This window comes from Syngnathus floridae, chromosome 2, assembly GCF_059516105.1.
Source record: "Syngnathus floridae isolate MCC-2025c chromosome 2, RoL_Sflo_1.0, whole genome shotgun sequence".
NCBI classification, from domain to species: Eukaryota; Metazoa; Chordata; class Actinopteri; order Syngnathiformes; family Syngnathidae; genus Syngnathus; species Syngnathus floridae.
Window position 1 is genome coordinate 7583327 of NC_142414.1, and position 18945 is coordinate 7602271.

The 18945-nt window shown below is 43.2% G+C and overlaps 3 protein-coding genes across 4 annotated transcripts; 1 reads left to right on the top strand and 2 right to left on the bottom strand.

Annotated features, from left to right (window-relative positions):
* Nucleotides 1–1456: 1456 nt before the first annotated feature.
* slc26a10 (solute carrier family 26 member 10) lies at nucleotides 1457–6271 on the top strand. 2 transcript variants are annotated; one of them, XM_088367722.1, is made up of 18 exons: nucleotides 1457–1757; nucleotides 2348–2458; nucleotides 2564–2724; nucleotides 2809–2973; nucleotides 3067–3219; nucleotides 3618–3700; nucleotides 3768–3915; nucleotides 3982–4095; nucleotides 4179–4256; nucleotides 4317–4412; nucleotides 4514–4620; nucleotides 4804–4873; nucleotides 5003–5185; nucleotides 5288–5342; nucleotides 5477–5565; nucleotides 5632–5686; nucleotides 5762–5868; nucleotides 5925–6271. In XM_088367722.1, exons 1-18 carry the CDS (start codon nucleotides 1472–1474, stop codon nucleotides 5961–5963), a joined length of 2100 nt encoding a protein of 699 aa, XP_088223848.1. In that variant the 5' UTR covers nucleotides 1457–1471; the 3' UTR covers nucleotides 5964–6271. The 2 variants fall into 2 exon arrangements, with proteins under 2 accessions (XP_088223848.1, XP_088223849.1); XM_088367723.1 differs by having other exon boundaries at nucleotides 2830–2973.
* A 1050-nt stretch (nucleotides 6272–7321) lies between these two features.
* b4galnt1a (beta-1,4-N-acetyl-galactosaminyltransferase 1a) lies at nucleotides 7322–14304 on the bottom strand. Its single transcript, XM_088367728.1, has 11 exons — nucleotides 14113–14304; nucleotides 12873–13087; nucleotides 12622–12804; nucleotides 11710–11816; nucleotides 11586–11623; nucleotides 11334–11514; nucleotides 10463–10558; nucleotides 10097–10284; nucleotides 9887–10027; nucleotides 9303–9540; nucleotides 7322–8512 (listed from the first exon to the last, which is right to left on the bottom strand). Exons 1-11 carry the CDS (start codon nucleotides 14245–14247, stop codon nucleotides 8301–8303), a joined length of 1734 nt encoding a protein of 577 aa, XP_088223854.1. The 5' UTR covers nucleotides 14248–14304; the 3' UTR covers nucleotides 7322–8300.
* Nucleotides 14305–16914: 2610 nt separating this feature from the next.
* tac3a (tachykinin precursor 3a) lies at nucleotides 16915–18618 on the bottom strand. The gene is made up of 7 exons (XM_088368382.1): nucleotides 18408–18618; nucleotides 18112–18227; nucleotides 17939–18044; nucleotides 17838–17867; nucleotides 17717–17770; nucleotides 17514–17580; nucleotides 16915–17093 (listed from the first exon to the last, which is right to left on the bottom strand). Exons 2-7 carry the CDS (start codon nucleotides 18211–18213, stop codon nucleotides 17075–17077), a joined length of 378 nt encoding a protein of 125 aa, XP_088224508.1. The 5' UTR covers nucleotides 18214–18227; nucleotides 18408–18618; the 3' UTR covers nucleotides 16915–17074.
* Nucleotides 18619–18945: the final 327 nt, after the last annotated feature.

Sequence of the window (18945 nt, forward strand, 5' to 3'; positions counted from 1 at the left end):
CTTCTTAAGCCAGAGACGAGATTGACGGAGCCAAACGACACGCAGTAGATGATGGACGAAGAGGAGCAGACAGCGGAAAGGGATGGGAAAGGTAAGGAGACGGGGAGGGACGCTGGCCGGCTCATTTCATTTCCAACATGCCAGAGGAGGGGGCCGGGACAATAAAGCAGATAAGGAACAATTGCAGGAACAGCAGCACTGGAGCCTCTCCTTGGATGAGAAGAATAGAAAGACCAGCGCACGGTCGGGCATGACGACGAAAGCACAAAGTCACATGACAGTCAGGAGACAGCCAGGTCCAAAAACATTGGAGTGAAGCGTGCGAGCCGCAAACACACTTGACTAGCTTTTGCCGTTGCGAAAATGGCTTCTTCTGGTTCCTTGGCACATTGTTCCTTTGGAGCCTTGATTAAGATCTTGTCTAAACAGCTCGGAGACACGTTGTTGGCAATGTACGTTCGTAAATCCTCGACCGCTGATCAACACAATGGCTCGCATTCCTCAAATGTGAAGGAAGTCCCTTCGTATCGCTGCATCGCTATACTTTGGTGGACATGCTTGGAAAATGGCCAACAAACACACACACACGTGTCTGCTCGGAGCTCCGTCCACGCAGATTCTGCTCGTCTAGCGCTTACCTGGCCGATCGGAGCGGAGGTGCGGTTTGATCCGTGAACCAGCCCGACATGTGTGATTGAGTTTCAGAGGAGGCTCACGGGTTCCAGACTCGGGTTCCCCCCGAGGCCGCACACTTGAAACGGCCGCCCGCTGGAGACATTCATCCTTCTCGGAAATGAACAAGACCTGCTTTGATGTCTTTGGCACAACACACACTTGGTGGTGGGGAGAAAAAGGAATCAGCGATTGATCCTCGTTTAATTGAGTCATTTGACAAAACAGCGAATCATTGATTGTCAATGGTTGCATTGACCAGAAATTGAGAGTAAAAAACACGTCTTGGAGTAAAAATGCAAATTGAAGCGTGACGTGAGGGTAGCTGCTATATTTTCATGCCAACATTTTCATGGAAGTCTGATTTCAAATTATTATTATTTTTTGAAGTGATGGTTTTGCGGTGATGTGGACCGAATTTGAGTCTTCATTGAACCTCACGTTCATATTTTGGGAAATTAGGAGAGAAGAGTGGACCACTGGATTTCAATGTCTGTGCGCTTCAAAGTCCATGTGAGAACTCTTTGGGCAGTAGGACCCAGAGGATTTGACCTGCGGACAACCTGGAGCAGATCACCTTTTTCTGCGTGTCTCCAGTCTTTAAAAAAAAAAAAAAGTGAAACAAAAAAAGTTAAGCGTGTCATCGACTGGCAGGAAATTGTCGAAGCAACAGGGGCAGACTTTTTCCTATAAAAGTCATGAGACAATCCACGCGTGTCCGCACTCAATCGACGCCCTCTCGTCACACACACATACCCCTCCGCCCCGCCCCTCCCTATTCGGGCACCTTCGGGACAACATGAGCGCCTCCGTGGCGGTGTACCGGAGCATCTTCACCGAGGACCGCTTCAAGCAGGCCTTTGGCTCAGAGGAGGACAAGGCGAGCGCAGGCGCGAGCGCAGGCGCGCGCGCGCGGCTGTGGGCCAAGCTCGCCGGGAGCTGCAGGTGCTCACGGCGCGCCTGCATCCAGCTGCTCCGTCACAGAGTTCCCATTTTCAACTGGCTGCCCGCGTACCGCTTCAAGAAATGCTTGTTGGGAGACACCGTCGCTGGACTGACAGTTGGCGTCCTTCACATCCCTCAGGGTCAGTCAGAAACACGCCATATTTAAGAATGCCTACACTGGATTTAAATAATCGTCATAAACGTAATTGAACATATTGCCCAGTAGATGTTTACCTTGTTGGGAATAATTATATGTGGGCTCTTTCGTATCACTTTGGGTGAAAGGCAAGTCGTTAGACAATCCTTAAAGTGTATATTCCGGTGTTTATTTATTAGCCAAGATTTTGCCTAGTTATTTTGCCACACTTTTTAAAATTAATATTCCTAGAAATTAAAAGTGTCATTTCATTAGGTACAGGTTAAATTGTGCAGTGGTGATCTTATCTGGCTCACACTGAGTTTTGGAGTTTGAATCTTGATGTTCGATGCCGTGATTATCTTTTTATGCGAGTGTGAAACTTGGAAGTCTCATTTGTCTATCAGCAGGCAAAAATAGATGGATACCTTTTACACTCGGAGCATCCTGTTGAAATCATTTTGAAATGTTTTTATTCGAAGTTTATTATTGTGATTGCTAATCTAATTTTGAAAGGGCCTTTTGTGCTGAATAATGCATCTTAATTGATTTCAATCTGTAAAAAGTGGGATGTTGCTGCTCTCCCTAACACAGGGATGGCTTTCGCACTACTCACCCGTGTAGCACCCATATTTGGCCTGTACACGTCCTTCTTCCCTGTGGTCCTCTACATGATTTTTGGCACGGGTCGCCACGTATCCACAGGTAGAGTCCTTCCTTCCTTCCTTCCTTCCTTCCTTCCTTCCTTCCTTCCTTCCTTCCTTCCTTCCTTCCTTCCTTCCTTCCTTAAGGACTTATCATCCGTCGCAGGTACGTTTGCCGTGGTCAGCCTCATGACCGGCTCTGTGGTGGAGCAGCTGGTGCCCGCCACACCGGCCCAGTTGAACTCCAGTTCGCCCCAAGGGGCCGACTTTGAGCTCCAGAGGATCGGCGTGGCCTCAGCTGTCGCGCTTCTCTCGGGACTTATGATGGTGAGGTGGCATCTGGGACCGGCGATGATGGCCAAGATGATTCACGCTTGGATCTTAAGCCGTGCCAATGATTTTGTGTTCCAGCTGTGTATGTTTGCTCTTCAGTTGGGCTTCCTCTCTACCTACCTGTCGGAGCCCATCGTGAAAGCTTTCACCAGTGCCGCTGCCTTCCATGTCACCAGCTCGCAGCTGCAAAGCATGCTGGGGCTTCGGCTGGCTCGCCACACGGGGACTTTTTCCCTCTTCAAGGTCAGTGGAGCTTTTTGCAGTCAAAGGTCAAAAAGTTCAGCCCGTTCTTTGACAATGTGTGATTGGCTGCCGTTCATCAATCCTTGCGTTCAGACTTTAGCGTCAGTGATGGAGAACCTGCCTCAGACGAACATGGCGGAGCTGCTGATCTCCTTGGTGTGCTTAGCTGTGCTGGTCCCGGTGAAAGAGCTCAACACGCGCTACCGGCGACGCCTGCGGACGCCCATCCCGGTGGAGATCCTCACGGTCAGTTGGAGTGGTGTCCTTTGTTTGCTTGTTCATCAATCTGGCAGGAGACAGCGGTGTCACGATCTGTCTCCGTTTGTTTCCTTGTTGCCATGGTTTCTGTTGGTGTGGCCCCTCCCCTCCTGTGTCTGCTCACAATCTATGTAATTGCCATCACCTACCTCTCGTTACCTGTCTTGTATTTAAGTCCTGTCTGCGTGTCACTTCCTTTCGGGTTGTTCTCGTTTCATGTCTTCTAGTCTTCAGTATGTTCTGTTATTCATGTCCGTAGTCGAGCAACTGTACTTTGTCTTTGGATTTCGTTCAATTAACCCTGATCCAAGCTGCATTTGGTCGTACAGCTCCTTTCACTTCTTGACAAGTGGAGGAAATTGTGTTTTTTGTTTCTGCTCCTTCAGGTGATTATTGCCACGGGCGTGGCCTACGCTTTCTCTCTGGACTCCATTTATGACATTGAGATTGTCGGCCATATTCCAGCGGGGTAATTATTTCACAAATGCAAATCCCTGACGGCTCCACCATTTGACTCGTCTTGCTTCTTTCTTGAGATTCCCCAGGCCCGAATTACCCGCCTTGCACGCGTTCCCCGCCATCGCCGGGGACACGGTGGCCATCACGTTTGTGGGCTACGCCGTGTCCGTCTCACTGGCAATGCTCTACGCCGACAAGCACGGTTATTCCATCAACCCCAACCAGGTGGTGTCTTCAAACCCTCGCTCCAGCTTCTTAGCATTTTGCTTTGCTAACTTGGACACTTTGCAGGAGCTGCTGGCTCACGGTATCTCCAACACAGTGTCTTCATTTTTCACATGCTTTCCAAGTTCAGCCACTCTGGCCACCACAAACATCTTGGAAAGTGCCGGTGGACACACGCAGGTGGCTTCAAAGTGGAAACAGTTTTCAATGTCTCTAAATGGCTGACTTAAGAAATAACATCTGGTTATTTGGTGTGTCTGCAGTTCTCGGGCTTGTTCACCAGTCTGGTGGTCCTGATTGTTCTGCTGCTTATCGGACCGCTCTTCCACTTCCTACCTAAAGTGCGTTTGTGTGCCGTCTCAAAGGAGAAGGAGCTGGGCTCATTTGGTTTTTGTCCATAGGCGGTACTGGCATGCATCAACGTGACCAGCCTCAGGCAAATGTTCCTGCAGTTCCACGACCTGCCGCAACTGTGGAGAATCAGCAGGATTGATTTTGTAAGTTCTTGGATCAATCTAGAATTTGTTCCCTTGTTACCTTTCGATGGGCAGGCAGCTGATTACAGAGGCGTGGCTAATTGGTCTTATTTTTTCCATAGATGGTTTGGGTGGTGACCTGGCTGTCAGTTGTGGTTCTCAACGTGGACGTCGGCTTAGCCGTCGGGGTGATCTTCTCGATGATGACCGTCGTCTGCCGCACGCAAAGGTGTCTCACGTTCCAGCTGACATAGTCATGAATTGTCTGCCCGTCTTATGAGAAGAGACATTTCTTTTCTCTTTTGACAGAAGTCTCTTTTTATTTAAATTATTTTTTTAATTAAATGGACCATGCTTACTTAAGGTGTCAGGCATGTCGATTGCATCTTCTGAACCACGATACCTTCACCAGGGCCGGTTGCGCCGTGCTCGGCCGGGCCAGCAACACAGAAATTTACAGACCACTGGAGAAGCATAGTAAGGTGAGCTGCCATCTTCAAGTCCCTGTCAAGTGAAAATACATGTCTAGATTTGGCACGTAAGAGTTTAACAGCCCTGACAAATTTGAATGTTGGAAGAAATCAGCCTCTCTTCAAACATGTTCTCTTCAGTGCTATGAGGTGCCAGGGATGAAGATCCTGACCTACAACGGGCCCATTTACTATGGAAACCGCAGCTTCTTTAGGGAGGAGATGAGTCGCTTGTTGGGCCTGACGCCGGAGAAGGTCCGCAGCCGAGAGAAGGCCAGAAAAGCTCGGGAGAAGCGGGAAAGAGAGACCAATGTCATCACGGTGGTACGTTGGACCCACTCAACCAAAAATAAATACAATTATAAATTTTAAATTCATAAGATTCTGTTCTATCACTTTGCATTTGTGACTTTTGCCCTTCTTCAGGAAGGAGGCATTGCAAATGCATCTTTTTCGTCCGAAAATGAGTTCTTTCAATTTGGTAAGGAGTGGCATCCAAAACACTACGCACGTGGAGAGTGTTAGATTTCATATCAAATGAGTCTGTCATTTGAAAGATCTGATCATAGGATTCAACTGTGGCATAAGATTTTCAGATTGTTTTGCTATCTGCAGAAACATCGGAGCATGATGTGCAGGCAGTACTGATCGACTGCAGTCGCGTGATATTCGTTGACGTTGCCGGAGCGAGACTCTTCACTCAGGTCGGTGTGCAAAATCCACACAAACGTCTCTTCGGCCCAAAAAAAAAGATTTTGCTTTCTTTGCAGATGTGCCACGAATGCCAGAAAGTCGGCCTCGCTGTGTTTTTGTCCAGCTGTAACGGTATCGAAGACCTTTGCATCTTTCATCATTATGCGTTTTCATTCACAAACTTCTTTCTGATCTTTATTCTCCTAGAGAGCGTTTTAAAGATTCTCACCTCAAGCGGCCTCATGAACTACATGAAGCCCCAGCACATTTTCGTCACTGTCCATGATGCCGTCATGTACATTCAGCAGCAGAAGGTAGCACGTTAAGTCACACATGCCAACCTGTTTCCAACGCTTGTCCTTCATTGCAGGGAAAACATCTAGAAGACACCACCACCGTTTGGGTGTGAAAAGGATGCACGGACATAGCAGGATCCGACTTTCCGGCCCATTTCAAAGAAGCAGTAGCCTGTTGTAGCATTGAGGCACCTATTTATGCTGAAGACAATATTTGTTTGCAATCCAAAGACAAATAGACCAAAAAGTGCACTGAACTGGTTCACTAGTCAATATATTTATATTTTATAAGCGCTTAAATACGAGCTAATGGACATGCAATGCGGTTTGGTATTTGTCTGCAATTGTCTTCCAGTTGCTCACCTATAAGACTTTTCAAGGAAATGAGACTACGTTTTATTAAAAGAAATGATTGCCTTCATCTTTACAGTCTTTGTGTGTGCTAACATTTTTATTACAGGTTAGGAATGTAAAGCATGCTAGGCTCTTGCGTGATAAAGCCAGACAAGATGAAAATGTGATGAAAAACAGACAGGACGACTTCGGTACAATATCCGGATGATTTTGACACTCAAAGCTTCAACTAAAATAAATAACCTGTGCGGCTCACGTTTTACCTTGCAAGACAATTTTAGGCTAGTAAAACGTTAAACCGCTACTCTGCTGCCCTCTAGCGGTTGAACGAGGAGCGTCTCACGCAGAGTGTAACCTTGACCTAATCTAACAGCATCAAACTGGAACAAAAAAGACAAAAATCTAATTATTTCCTCGCTTGATGTTAGATAGCCAAGTTTTTTCTTTTAGTGGATATTTCAAAGAGGCCTCAAGACAAATTTGTACCCTTGTGGATTTTGCCTTTTAAGCGCACGGACTATGTTTGACTAATTGGCAGGAAGTAGACCGCTCTTATCAGACGATGGCACACAACCAGCCGGATTTTACAAACAGACCTACTAACATGCAAACCATGAGCTCCACAGTTGACACATCAATCATGCTCATTTATTTGCCCTGTGTCAGATGTTTGTTTTCATACAAAGGAGATTTATGTCAACACCGATTAAATGAATTCAAATTACAATTGGAACTCTTTAAAAACAACGTAACAAAACGGACCGGTCCAGCGAGTCCATTATTATTTTTATTTTTTTAAATCTACGTCCCCACATTCACAGGACGTTTACTTTAAGTGCTCTCCGAGTTCCTTGAAGCATGACAGCTACCCTAGAAGTCACCTGAATGGAATGTAGTAAAACGTCATCAGGCAGAAAAGCAACTTGGAAACGAACTGACGCTCAAAGTGCCACAGTGGTACCAGAAGTGAAAGTGATGCCATCCTGCTCTTGGCAGTTGAAGACAGGTTTCAAATATTTGGAGCTTGAGTATCAGTAAAGTTACATTCCATCATGAGGAAATCATCTCGGCAATCTGAGTTGCTCGTTAAATCTCATTGTCTCAAGTGCACAACAGGTTGAACTTGTAAAAATGTTTACTGATGCAGTGGAGGGAAAGTACTTTCATTTTTAATACACTCAATTTTCATGTAAAAAAGGAAAAAGTCATGAGGTAGTCAATATTTCACATTGTTATTCTTTAAGGAATACCTTCGATCATAATGTAAGGATGAAACATGTTACACATAATTATAAAAAATTCAATCACTTCCCTTTTATCTCTGGACTCTCCAACTGAACAGTGTACACAATACAGATATACAGAGTAATTCAAATTTCTCTGTAAATGATCTGATTGCAGCAAAATCCGTCATAGACCACATGTCTGAATATAAATAAACATTCAAAAGGCTGACATAAAACCCCAAAATGTAGTTTTTTTTGGGGTCACCACAAAATGTGACCAGTAAGGCACATTGTTTGTTCCAAAGCGATAAAACAATGTCAGTTTGACAAACTTGCATATATTATGCATTAAAGCTAACAAAACATTTCATGTTTGTGCATCTGTGGGTCATATTTGTAAATCAAAGGCAGCTTTATTGCGATTGTCCTTGAGGTTATCAAAGAGGTTGCTGCACTCGGCAGTCGGTCTTGAGTTCGACTTTGAAAAACTGCTTGGATGGTTACAATGCTACCATTTGAAATGATCGTTAAATTCATGCAAACTAATGCCGGAAAAGAACAGATTTGTTTTTGCCTTTTGGGACCCCCACTCGTCGGAAGCGCATGTGCTCCTAACATTAACCACAAGGTGGCACTATAGCCAGTAGTTCCGCATGACAAGACCATCCGGCGGTCAGCAAACAAAGCACAAACGTGCCTTTTGGCAAATTTGGCAAACGCACATGAATTCACAGTTTCAAAGGATAATTAGGACATGAGCTTTGCGCTGATATTAACCTGAGATTTTTTTCACTTCAAAATTCCAACGCCATTTGGCAGGGATGAAAATAAAATCCTAAATTCACTTCCCATTGCTATTGGCATGTTTCATTATTGCCTGGTCATGCATTTGAACCTGTTTGAGAAGTAAAAGTTTTCATCATGAATGTAATTTTCATCATCGCTCTTGGAGTAGCGAAATTTTTCATAGGCCTTTTCCGATTCGGTTCCGCTCCACGGCAATTTGATCTTTGACGCGTGGTTTACGATCACATCACTGCATGAGCCGACATGGAGAGAACCCAAGCCGTCAATGAAGAACTCTGAGGAGATATAAAACATTTGCCTTGTGATTAATGTTCTTTCTCCCCTGATTTTTCAATCATAAAGCAATTTGGTCATTGCCACAAAAAAAATACCATCATAATGAATTATGAAAATAAGCAAACGTCAACTAACATGCATATTATTATTATTAATATATTAATAATTAATTATATTAATATTAATATTGATATTAATATATATTAATAATATATTAATATTATTAACAGATATGTTAATATTATATTTAATATATATTAATCACAGATATGTTTTGTTATATTGATAGTTTTCTCCAAACAAAGACTAAAACTCAAAACCAGTGAAATCAACATTTGTCTTGTGAGCAAAAATGTGAAAATCAAGTTTGCGGTCAAACCAAACACAAAAAGGAAATGCCACATTATGTACTGAAAAACGAACACATAGCACATCCTGTCTTTAAATGACAGCGCAAACAAAGCACTAATGAACATGGGGAAACTAGATAAAACAGAATTCCAAACAACAAAGATGCAAAAACAGACCTGGATGTGACGAGGGGAGGACCAGCACAAAGTGTAGAGCAGACAAGAGAAGCAGAAACAGAAATAAATAAATACAAAGTGACAAGGAGAAACACTTGGATAAGACACGAGTGGCTGAGCGAGCTGATTGGACGACACAAGGGGCGGGACTAACGAGAGACCACTGACAAGGAAAGGGACAAAAAGGAAGGGACCGTTTCTGGCCTTTCCGTTCATTTGAAGGTTTGGAATGATGGATGCGGTTCCACAGCATGCTACTCACCTAAATGGCCTCGCCGAGCCAGCCGTGGGTTGAAGCCCACCTGCTGCACTTTGTCAGTTCTCCCCATGAAGAAGTTGATGACAGCGTCGGTGACCACGCAGTTAGGAAAGCCCTCGACGGCATGATAGTAGCCTTGCCGGATGTGGATGCAGTCGCCGTCGTCTCCGCCCGCTTCCACTGAAATGGTGTGACGGAATGTGGACGTCCAGCCGGTTGCTTCTCGAACCGCTCCGCCGACCTGCAGCATGGAAAACAATCAAGTAGATATGTTTTCTGACATCCATCAAGGCCACGCAGAGGTCATGAGAAGAGACAATAGCATCGTTTCATTCGTCAACATGTCGCTCATGTGCAGCGACTGCAGGAAGTCACAACAAAGGCAGCCAGTTATCACGGCTCCACAACATTCTTTCGCTTTAGGAAACATAAAAATTTTTGTTTGTCACCAGGACTACAAACAAGTGAAGTCTCGGTCTGCTGTGTGAAGCAAGCGTGTCGGGTTCTTCAAAACTGGGACAAGGAACTTAAAAAAAAATAGCACTGCACACTTCCCAAACAGATGTTGGACAAGATCTTTCTCTTACCAGATCCAGACTGGTCCTCTCGAGAACGTCCACCATCTTCTCCAAGTTGGTGTCGGCTTTGAAGATGAAATCATCATCCACCCAGAGCACGTATTTGGTGGTCACTTGAGACACGGCCAAATTTCGTCCAGCAAACCAACCCTGAAGATCAAACTGGGAATGTTGATTGATCCCGACACACGCCGACGCTTGCTTGAAATTGAGATTGACCTTCCCGAAGGGCATAATGAATTGCTGGACGTGAGCTCCGGTCACTTGCTGCGGGTGCTCGTTATCATCTGCCACCACGATGGGTACGGATGGATAAAATTGCCGTATGCTGTCGATGAGATCTTTCAGTTTGTCGTAACGTAGAAAGGTCTTTGTCACAATGGTAACCAGCTCGCTGATGTTGCTCTCTTAGAAAAAAAACGCAAAAAAAATCATCGCAATTCGGAATTGTAAAAAAATAAATACTATAAAATATAAACCTAAAAAAATAGCCGCTGTCAAAAATAATAAGAAAATAAATATATACATAAAAATAAATATAAACATAAAAAATACAAACATAAAAAAATATAAATGCTCACCAACCTTTTGGATGATAGCCAGACTTGTAAAGTCTCGGGGTGGCGGGGTGGCCAATTTTGATGGTGAAAAATGAGTTGTGACTTTCAGTTGCAAACTGAACTGTGGAGAAAAACACAAATGCAATGAACGCTGCGATTCCATTTGAGACAATTGTCACTCTTGAAAGGACAAAAGGCTCCGTTGCGCCGGACTGTTTGCAAAGGGTGTGCGGTTTGAGTGGAGGCGTGTGCCTGCGCCTGCAGATGCAGTTCTGTTCTTATCTGACATCAGCAGCCCAGGGCGGGCGTGCAGAAGCGAGTACAAGCTCGTATCAACTTCTCGATGTATAAAGTCTGGCAGAAATGCTTTGGAAAGTGAAACTCGACAAACATGCCAATCAACCAACCCACTAAAAAAAAAAAAAAAAAAAAAAATTTACATAGCTTTTCCATCATTAATGTGGATTTTAACCTGTACTGAAACCTTATTACAAAGAGAAAAGCAAAAAAAAAAAAAGGCAAGACTGAGGTTGCATAAGTGTGCACACCCTCATCTTTTTAGAATTCACCATTTAAAGTGCTTCAGATGAACTTCCGCTGTTCTTTAACTGACTTTTTGCTTTCTAGCAAATGCCTGACGTTTGGAGAACTGCTTCAAAATGCGAGCGAGTATCTGTCAATTTGAAGAGGGGGACAAAGTCCTTTTATTGCCTTCCTGATACGTTTCTACGAGAGCGGGTGTGTTCAAAGTTTGATCATTAACTATGAATGATCTATGAGTTGAGTTGATCAAGGCCTCTTTGAGTCACAGTTTTGTTGTCTAGTATCTTCCGTCGGGCAGCGCAAATACAAACGATGTAAATGAGAGTCAAATCAGCACGCTTTGTTTGTTGCACCTGTGTCTGCTGTCTTGGGATGGAAGATGGTGTTGGTGTAGGTGACAAACTGCAATTGCCTGTTGAGGGCTGGCAGAAAAGCACTGGAGAGCATCAAGCGCGCCGTTCCTCCTCCTGCCACCGAGACCCTCTCCACTGTAGCCGCCACATCGAAAGTCCCCAGTGTGGCGGTTAAATATACCTGCGGTGCCATTTCATAAGAAAAAAATTAATATAAATATTTTTTTAGTGATGCAGACTTGCTCAACTTACCGTGTGGTTTGACGCTGCTTCTTCAAAAAGACCCAAACCTAAAGAAAAAAACAATAAAAGGAAGATATGCTGCTCATCATCTGCAAGCGGCTAAAGCTAACGTAGCTTTGCACGCCGCCGTTACCTGGTATGATGATGGTGTTGAGAGGTCGCACTGCAACGCCCTGGGAGGGAAACTGAAGAGGACTGTTGGCTTTATTTACGATCAGCACGTCTGCGGGACTGGACGACCTTCATACACACACCACTGTGGCTTAGTCACCAAAAAAAAAAAATGGCCAATCAACCCCAACAGGACTCGACAGTGGAGAACTTGACAAAACAGTTCAATCGTGTGACAATAATTGTCCAATCATTGGCAGCTCAAATTTTGGATGCCTTTTGATTGAGCAAAAGGTTGTTGCACCATTTCCTCTTTCCTGCAACATTGTTGAGCATTTGATGCAAGCACTACGAGGTGCAACTTTGACCACAAAATGAAGATTGGCTTCAATCGAAACCTACTTCCACTTTGCATATTGCAAATATTAAGTGTCTGCTAAGAATTGATCATTTATTATATCATATTTTCCTATAAATCACTCGGAGTACAAGTCGCACCAGCCATAAAATGTGTAATGCAAAAAAAAAAAAAGACATATATAAGTTGAACCGGAGTATAAGACTCATTTTTGGGGGAAATTTATTTGATAATCCAACACCAAGAACAGACATGAATAGGCAACAACAGACTGAACGCTAGGCTATGCTAACGTTACATAAACAAGAAACTGAGAATGTGGCTGACGTAACATATTAAGAGTTATTCAAATAACTATAGCATGAAAAACTTGCCAACAAGTTTATCGAACCATCCGCGTCACACCAAATCATTAAATTCAACGATAAGTCGCTCCTGAGTATAAGTCCACCCCCGACCAAACTCTGAAAAAAAAATGCGACTTATAGTCCGGAAAATATCTCACGAATTTACAGTAAGAGGTTATTCAAGGTGAAAATCTTCTGATGCCGTTGACTCGGCATGTGAGGAATTTACCTGATTTGAACGCGGCTGTATTCTCGAGCTCGCTGATGCTTCACGTCTTCGGGGTCGGGATGGGATTGTAAAAACTTCACGTCCAGCTGGTGGGCCTTTACGCGTGGGAAGAGCAGGTTGGAGAAAGGCAGCCGAAAAGTCTCCTTGTCAGCCACGCAGACGCACGCATTTCTTGCCAAGCGACTGAATCGGGGAAAAAGCGAAAAGTGTGACGAGCAGCGTCGGTTGATGCGAAACAAAAAGAAACTTACCACGCGACCTCCTCTTTGATACGATAGGAAATATCATGGTAGTCATCGAAGAGGTCTCGAACGTGCTCCCTGATGGCCGTCTCCGCTTCATTGGTCCTGCCCGGCCGCAGGTCAACTCCCGAGCCGCTCGGGTTCGGCACGTTGAACAGCACCAGCAGCAGCAGGAACGAGCCGATCGCAAGCACGCCTAGCCACTTGCGAGACAAGACGCGCATCTGCGAACCAGATTATAATAATGACGTTGATCGTGACTCTCTATATGACTATATTTCGCAACTTTGAGAGTGAATTTGAGAAGTGATTGTAATTTCCCTTGCTGACTTCCCTTGGATGGTGTTTGTTCATTGTTGGCAATACAGTACCACGCCCCCACCCCCCCACACACACATCCGCCATTCCAAGTGCATCTGATTAACCTCAAATCAAATTCAGGTTTTGTGGCGTGCTATATGAGAGGAAGCCAAACATGATACCATCTGACGACAACACAAAGAAATTAATGGAGTCAACGTTTGTTAAAGCAAACATGCATCTACTGGAGTTATTGTCTCGTGTCAATCCAAATAAAAAAACGAGTCTACAAAAACTCACACACTTACAAAACTGACAAAGTAATATGAATTTACATGGCTAGACGTTTGCTACTGGACTCAGCAATTGGCCAATCGGGTTTCCCATTCAAGCAATACACAATTGCCGGCAGCCATTTGAAAAACATTGTGGACGCCATGCCAAGATTGGCTGGCACATTGCTCAATTGAAGATCTTTAAATCAGAAGCCGACTTATTCCACTTTAGGAATAATTTGTATTCTGCTTTATATCATTAGTTTGTAATTGTAACTCTTAATTATATTTTGCAAAGACAGTGCCCCCTATATATATTCTTGCATGAAAATATCCTCTTGACTAAAGATGACTTTTCCGACACAGAACAGAATTTTGGCCATGATCCTGATGACGCGCGCGCGTGTGTGTGTGTGCAATGTCAAGAATTGCACAAACTTGTACTTTTATTTTTTGAGCTCCTCTAGCGTTGTTTCATTTTCCTCACATTCCTTGCATTTATTGGAATGGATCTTTTTGTAATTAATTCACTTCACTCGCTCGCAGTTAGCCAACAGATAATGGATTGCCATATGAGGAAAACATGCTCGGATTTGAAATCTCTGGCACAAATAACCACCTAAGAAAACTTACTCAACAAAAAGGCAGGCAGGCAGGCAGGCAGGCAGGCTTACCGTGCGCGGGCAGCAGCTGGATGACTCGGTCCGGTCTTGTGATCGGTCCGGTCTTGTGTGATCCGAGTGCGTGCGCATTGGGAAGTTGCATGCCTTGGTCGTGGGTGGGGCTCGAACGTCACCGCCGAGTGACATCAACAAATTAAAGTCCGTGCTGGTCGGTTGTCCATCTCACAACGGCGCGCGCAGCCCTGAGCTCGGGTGCGTTCCAAGTATGTTCCGATGTGTGTTTCTTTTGAATGACTGCGACTCTCTGGTGCACGCGTGCATTCAGCACGTAAAGAAAAATACAAAAACTGAAGAAATTTTAAGAGTGATTAAAAACTCTAGGCCATTTTGAATAATTGTTTTCCTTTCAAAATTGGGAGCCCTAACCCTTGATATTCCCAGTTTTTCCATTTTTATTTTAAGATCAGATGCATTATTTAGAATTATTAAAAAGCCAAATAAACCATGAATTAATAAGATGATGATTATGTGCGTGCGTCCCTATGGCCAGTGAGTTGTTGTGTCACTGATTTCTGACCACGTCCCTGAATCTACCCCAAACGGAAAGATAATATTTCAACTCTTGACAATGAACAAATAGCTCGTTTGCGGTTGAGGTTTCTGTTTCAACGTGTCAGCCGTGTTTGACAAGTGGTCTGCCTTGTTGTGACATGTTGCAGCTGAATGCAAACCTATACTTTCCATTCAAACATATTTGCTGGTTAAAACAATTAATTTACAGCAAATTATTAACAATCATACATGGTGACTTCCAACTGTCGATTGAGATAAAGGCCTTGCCATGCAAGAAAACAAAATAAAAAAAAAGAAAGACAAAAAAAAAGGAAGAGAAGAAAAACAAGCACCTTGGCCTTCACTTTCTCGGGAACATAAATAACCTTGGTCTCAGCAGATGTGAGCATGATTTCTCCCAGGACAGGAAGAGGAAAACCACCGCATCTGCAACTGCTGCATGGTGACTTGCAGGCGGAGTCAATTCTTTTGTGGAATTTCCCTCCCAAGCTGCCATGCTCTTTTGGAGAGAAAAAAAACAGGCATGCTACGTTGTGTTCTAGTTTAGTATTGACATGACGTGCAAGTGTCTCTATATTGTGAAACAATAGACCGAATCTCCTCATTTCATAAAATAAATAGTTGTACGTTTTGAATTTAGATGTAAAAGTCCGTAGAAATAATCATTTGACGCACATTTGATTTAGTTTGTGAGGGGAGTGCGACATCTTGTGGTCAAAAATGTTCCAACATCAGGTCAATGCTCTCTCCCGCTTCAGCTTCTGCGCTCCGACTGATTTTTTAAACTTTATTTATTTTTTATATATATATATACACATATATTTTACAGTTCAGGACACTCATTCACAAATTTACTCGCATTTATGATTAGATTTTAAACATTTTAAAAAATTGCTGTATGTTCATGCGCTCAACTTAGATTTCCAAAATGTGTTTCTGAACAGCTTTAGGGTAGGCGTAGCCAAGTTCAAAATAAAAACCGACAAATCTGCGGGCTTTTGAAATAAATTCATCCAAACAATCCACTTGTGGAAGATAATAGACTATCTTGAGGTAGTTTCACGAAGAGCTGATATTGGATGTGGCATGACATAGGTCATATTAACACTCTGTTTGGAGTGTCAACATATTGGCGGTTGAAGACTCTTTCAACTCATTCATGTCCATCTGTGTGAAATGGGAAGCCATTTATTGGTTCATTGGGAAAGCTGAACGTGTGCTACAATATCTAAAATTTGCAACACGAGAGCATCAGATGCATTCAAATGCTGCACCTGACCCGTGGATGTTGAAATTGAGACGATTTGAATTGAAAGTAGATGATTGCAGTAGATACGCTGCCTCGTCAACAAAAGGATAATTGCTCAATTTACTGTTCACGATGCAATTAAATACATTTGCAATTCCTATGAGGCAAATCAATTACAGATCCCATCAGCCGTTGAATGGCCTGTTTATTTATCCTGACAAACCCGACGAATGACACAAATTGGCTTTTGTTGTCAAACTGTGAGTTCATGAATTTAAAAACAGAAGCTGTACTTTATAATTACGGACTTCGAGTGAAACACAAACGCATTGTTGCTATTAGCATGCATATGGCTAGCTGAAGAAGCTAACAGCGGTTTACATATTCACTCAGTGCTTCATTGAACAAAAAGATGAACTTTTGTTTGCCGTCATTGTAGACAACTATTTGTAAAAAAAAAAAAAAATTTGCTTGCTTTTGTTCATGAATTTACATACAGAAGCCTTATGAACTTCAAGTGAAACACAAACGAATTGTTCCTAGCAATTAGCACGCCTATGGCTAGCTGAAGAAGCTAACGTAGCGGTTTACATATTCAAGTGCTTCACCGAACAGAAAGATAAACTTTTGTTTGCCCACTGCCTGCCAGTCATTGTAGACAACTATATTACTATTTGTAAAAAAAAAAAAAGTCTTTTGTTTGCGTATTTTATAAGCATAAGCAGCTCTAAATGTGAAAAGGTGATCTCAACAACAACAGTTTTATAAGTGTGCACCCCCTCACAAGTGAGTATGGGCTATTTTCAGGACGAAGCACTTACACTGAAATTCGTGTTCGGTGGGATTCAGCACAAACCATTTTCAGTGGCCCTCAACTCTTTTGTTCTGTTTTGGCTTTCTAGCAGAACAATATGTGTATAAAAGCCCCAAATTTCATACATACATAAAAATCATCAATGAATCTTTCTCATTGAGCTACGAGAGCAATGGTAAGTTGCTTATTGAGCATTCATCATCACAGTAAAAGAATGTGTTTATAAAAAAGTACGTTTATTTCGAACTTTGAACGCAGTAATAAAGACAATTGTACGTTGTCTTTTCATTGGTTTGGAAGGTTTGGAATGCGAGTCCTCAGTTGTCTCCATCAGGCGACTCCTTCATTGTGTGGATGTTTTTTTTTGGTGTCTTCTATTACAGCCCCTGAAGAAACCTGCAGCAAAACACACCAGGCACTTTTAAGATGCCAATTTATTTCTACTTTCATATTTCAAACTTTTATTTGCATAAGGCTCTCAAATAGTCAAGTCAGGTATGTTTTTGTTATTTGCACACAAGCTTGAGAGCAGAAGCTTGATGGTTGGACCAGTCCAGGTCTTGCTCACCCCACAGAAAACAGACAGCTGCATGGATGGATGGATGGATGGATGGATGGATGGATGGATGGATGGATGGATGGATGGATGGATGGATGAATGGATGAATGGATGGATGGATGGATGGATGGATGGATGGATGGATGGATGGATGGATGGATGGATGGATGGATGGATGGATGGATGGATGGATGGATGGATGGACGGTGCAAAGCTTCGGCCAATGTGTGGGCCCATTAAAAGAGAAAGTGTCTCACCTCAGCCTACACTTGTTGACAAAGATTCCTCTCCTCTCAGGATCTGCTGTCCTCCAGGGACCACTGTCTGGATAAAAAAATATAAATATCAGAACGACATTGGGCACAACTCGATTGCATTTTTTTCCTCTTATTGATCGTATTGGACTGAGCAAGTCTATACCTAATATGATTGATTGGTTATTAATTAAAGTCATACCCACCGGTCTCAGAATTTCTTCTTCCCATTAAACCAACAAAGATGTCATGCATTTCCCCTGAAAAGAGTCAAAGTTACACATTAACCATTTAATATATATTTTTTTTAAAACAAAGTAAACTTACTTTTTTGTGGTTGTTGCACAACGTTTGTATCTGAAACAAATATTGCAAAGAAATGTATTAATTAATTTGTGTGTGTTTGTGCGCGTGTATTTTCAACTCACCGTCAGCGTCTCTTCTACCCATCAATCCCACAAAACTGTCATAATCCAAATCGCTGAACCTCTTCATCGGGTTCCGTTTGGGGATATTCAAACCCAGACTTTCCCGCTGTAAGGAAAAAAACAAAACAAATGAATCCATGGAAAATGTCGGCAAAAAAATCATCAAAACTTACAAGTGAAGTTAACTTGCGTGACTCGGGATCCTCGCATCTGGATTGACTGCATCGAAGTTTGACAAGGAGGAGCAGAAACACGAGTAAAAAGCGTCTCCTCATTTTCACAGCTACACCTGCAAAATATCACGATGAGCGTTTTTTTTTTCTGCCTAATGGCGATTTCAGTCTTCTTTAATCCAGCAACCAATTTGGCGCGCATTGCGTGCGTAAATACGCACGAACATACCCAACGCAAAATTGCGTGGTTTTTTGTCATTGTAATAATTTCATATCATCCGAGATTATTTTCTTACCTGTTGTTTGTAGAAGGTGCCCGAGTGCCGAGTGCAGAGAGAGCTGCTCCGATAAATGTGGTGAGTCTCCACTTTGTGGCAATAAATAAACGCTGGATATCTGCGTAAGGCCAATCAGCAAGTGGAACGTAGGTAGGTGGACTGGAGCCTCTTATATCATGCTGGGCTGAAAAGGTTCGTCGCCTGCTCAGTGATGGGTTCTCCCCACCCCCTGTCACACACGCACGCGTAAACACAGAGCGCGTCATAAAGCCCACACACATTTGTGGAAGGATAATTAAGGCACAAGAACATGACACTCATGGAGAAAAAAAGAAAAAAAAAGCAAAAGTCCATTTTCTTGTCTTGGATCTGACTGAGTTAGCCGATGCTGGCGCTGGTTGACATGGTCACTGTCAAGATGTTAATCTTTTTAGGAAGTCATTACAAAGATAGCAGCTGCCTCTGCTTGACACTGTGCGAGATGGTGATGAATGCGACGACAAGATGGGTCACGCAGCAGCTGCGCTCGGAGCGGACTTGCCCGCAACTCACAAAA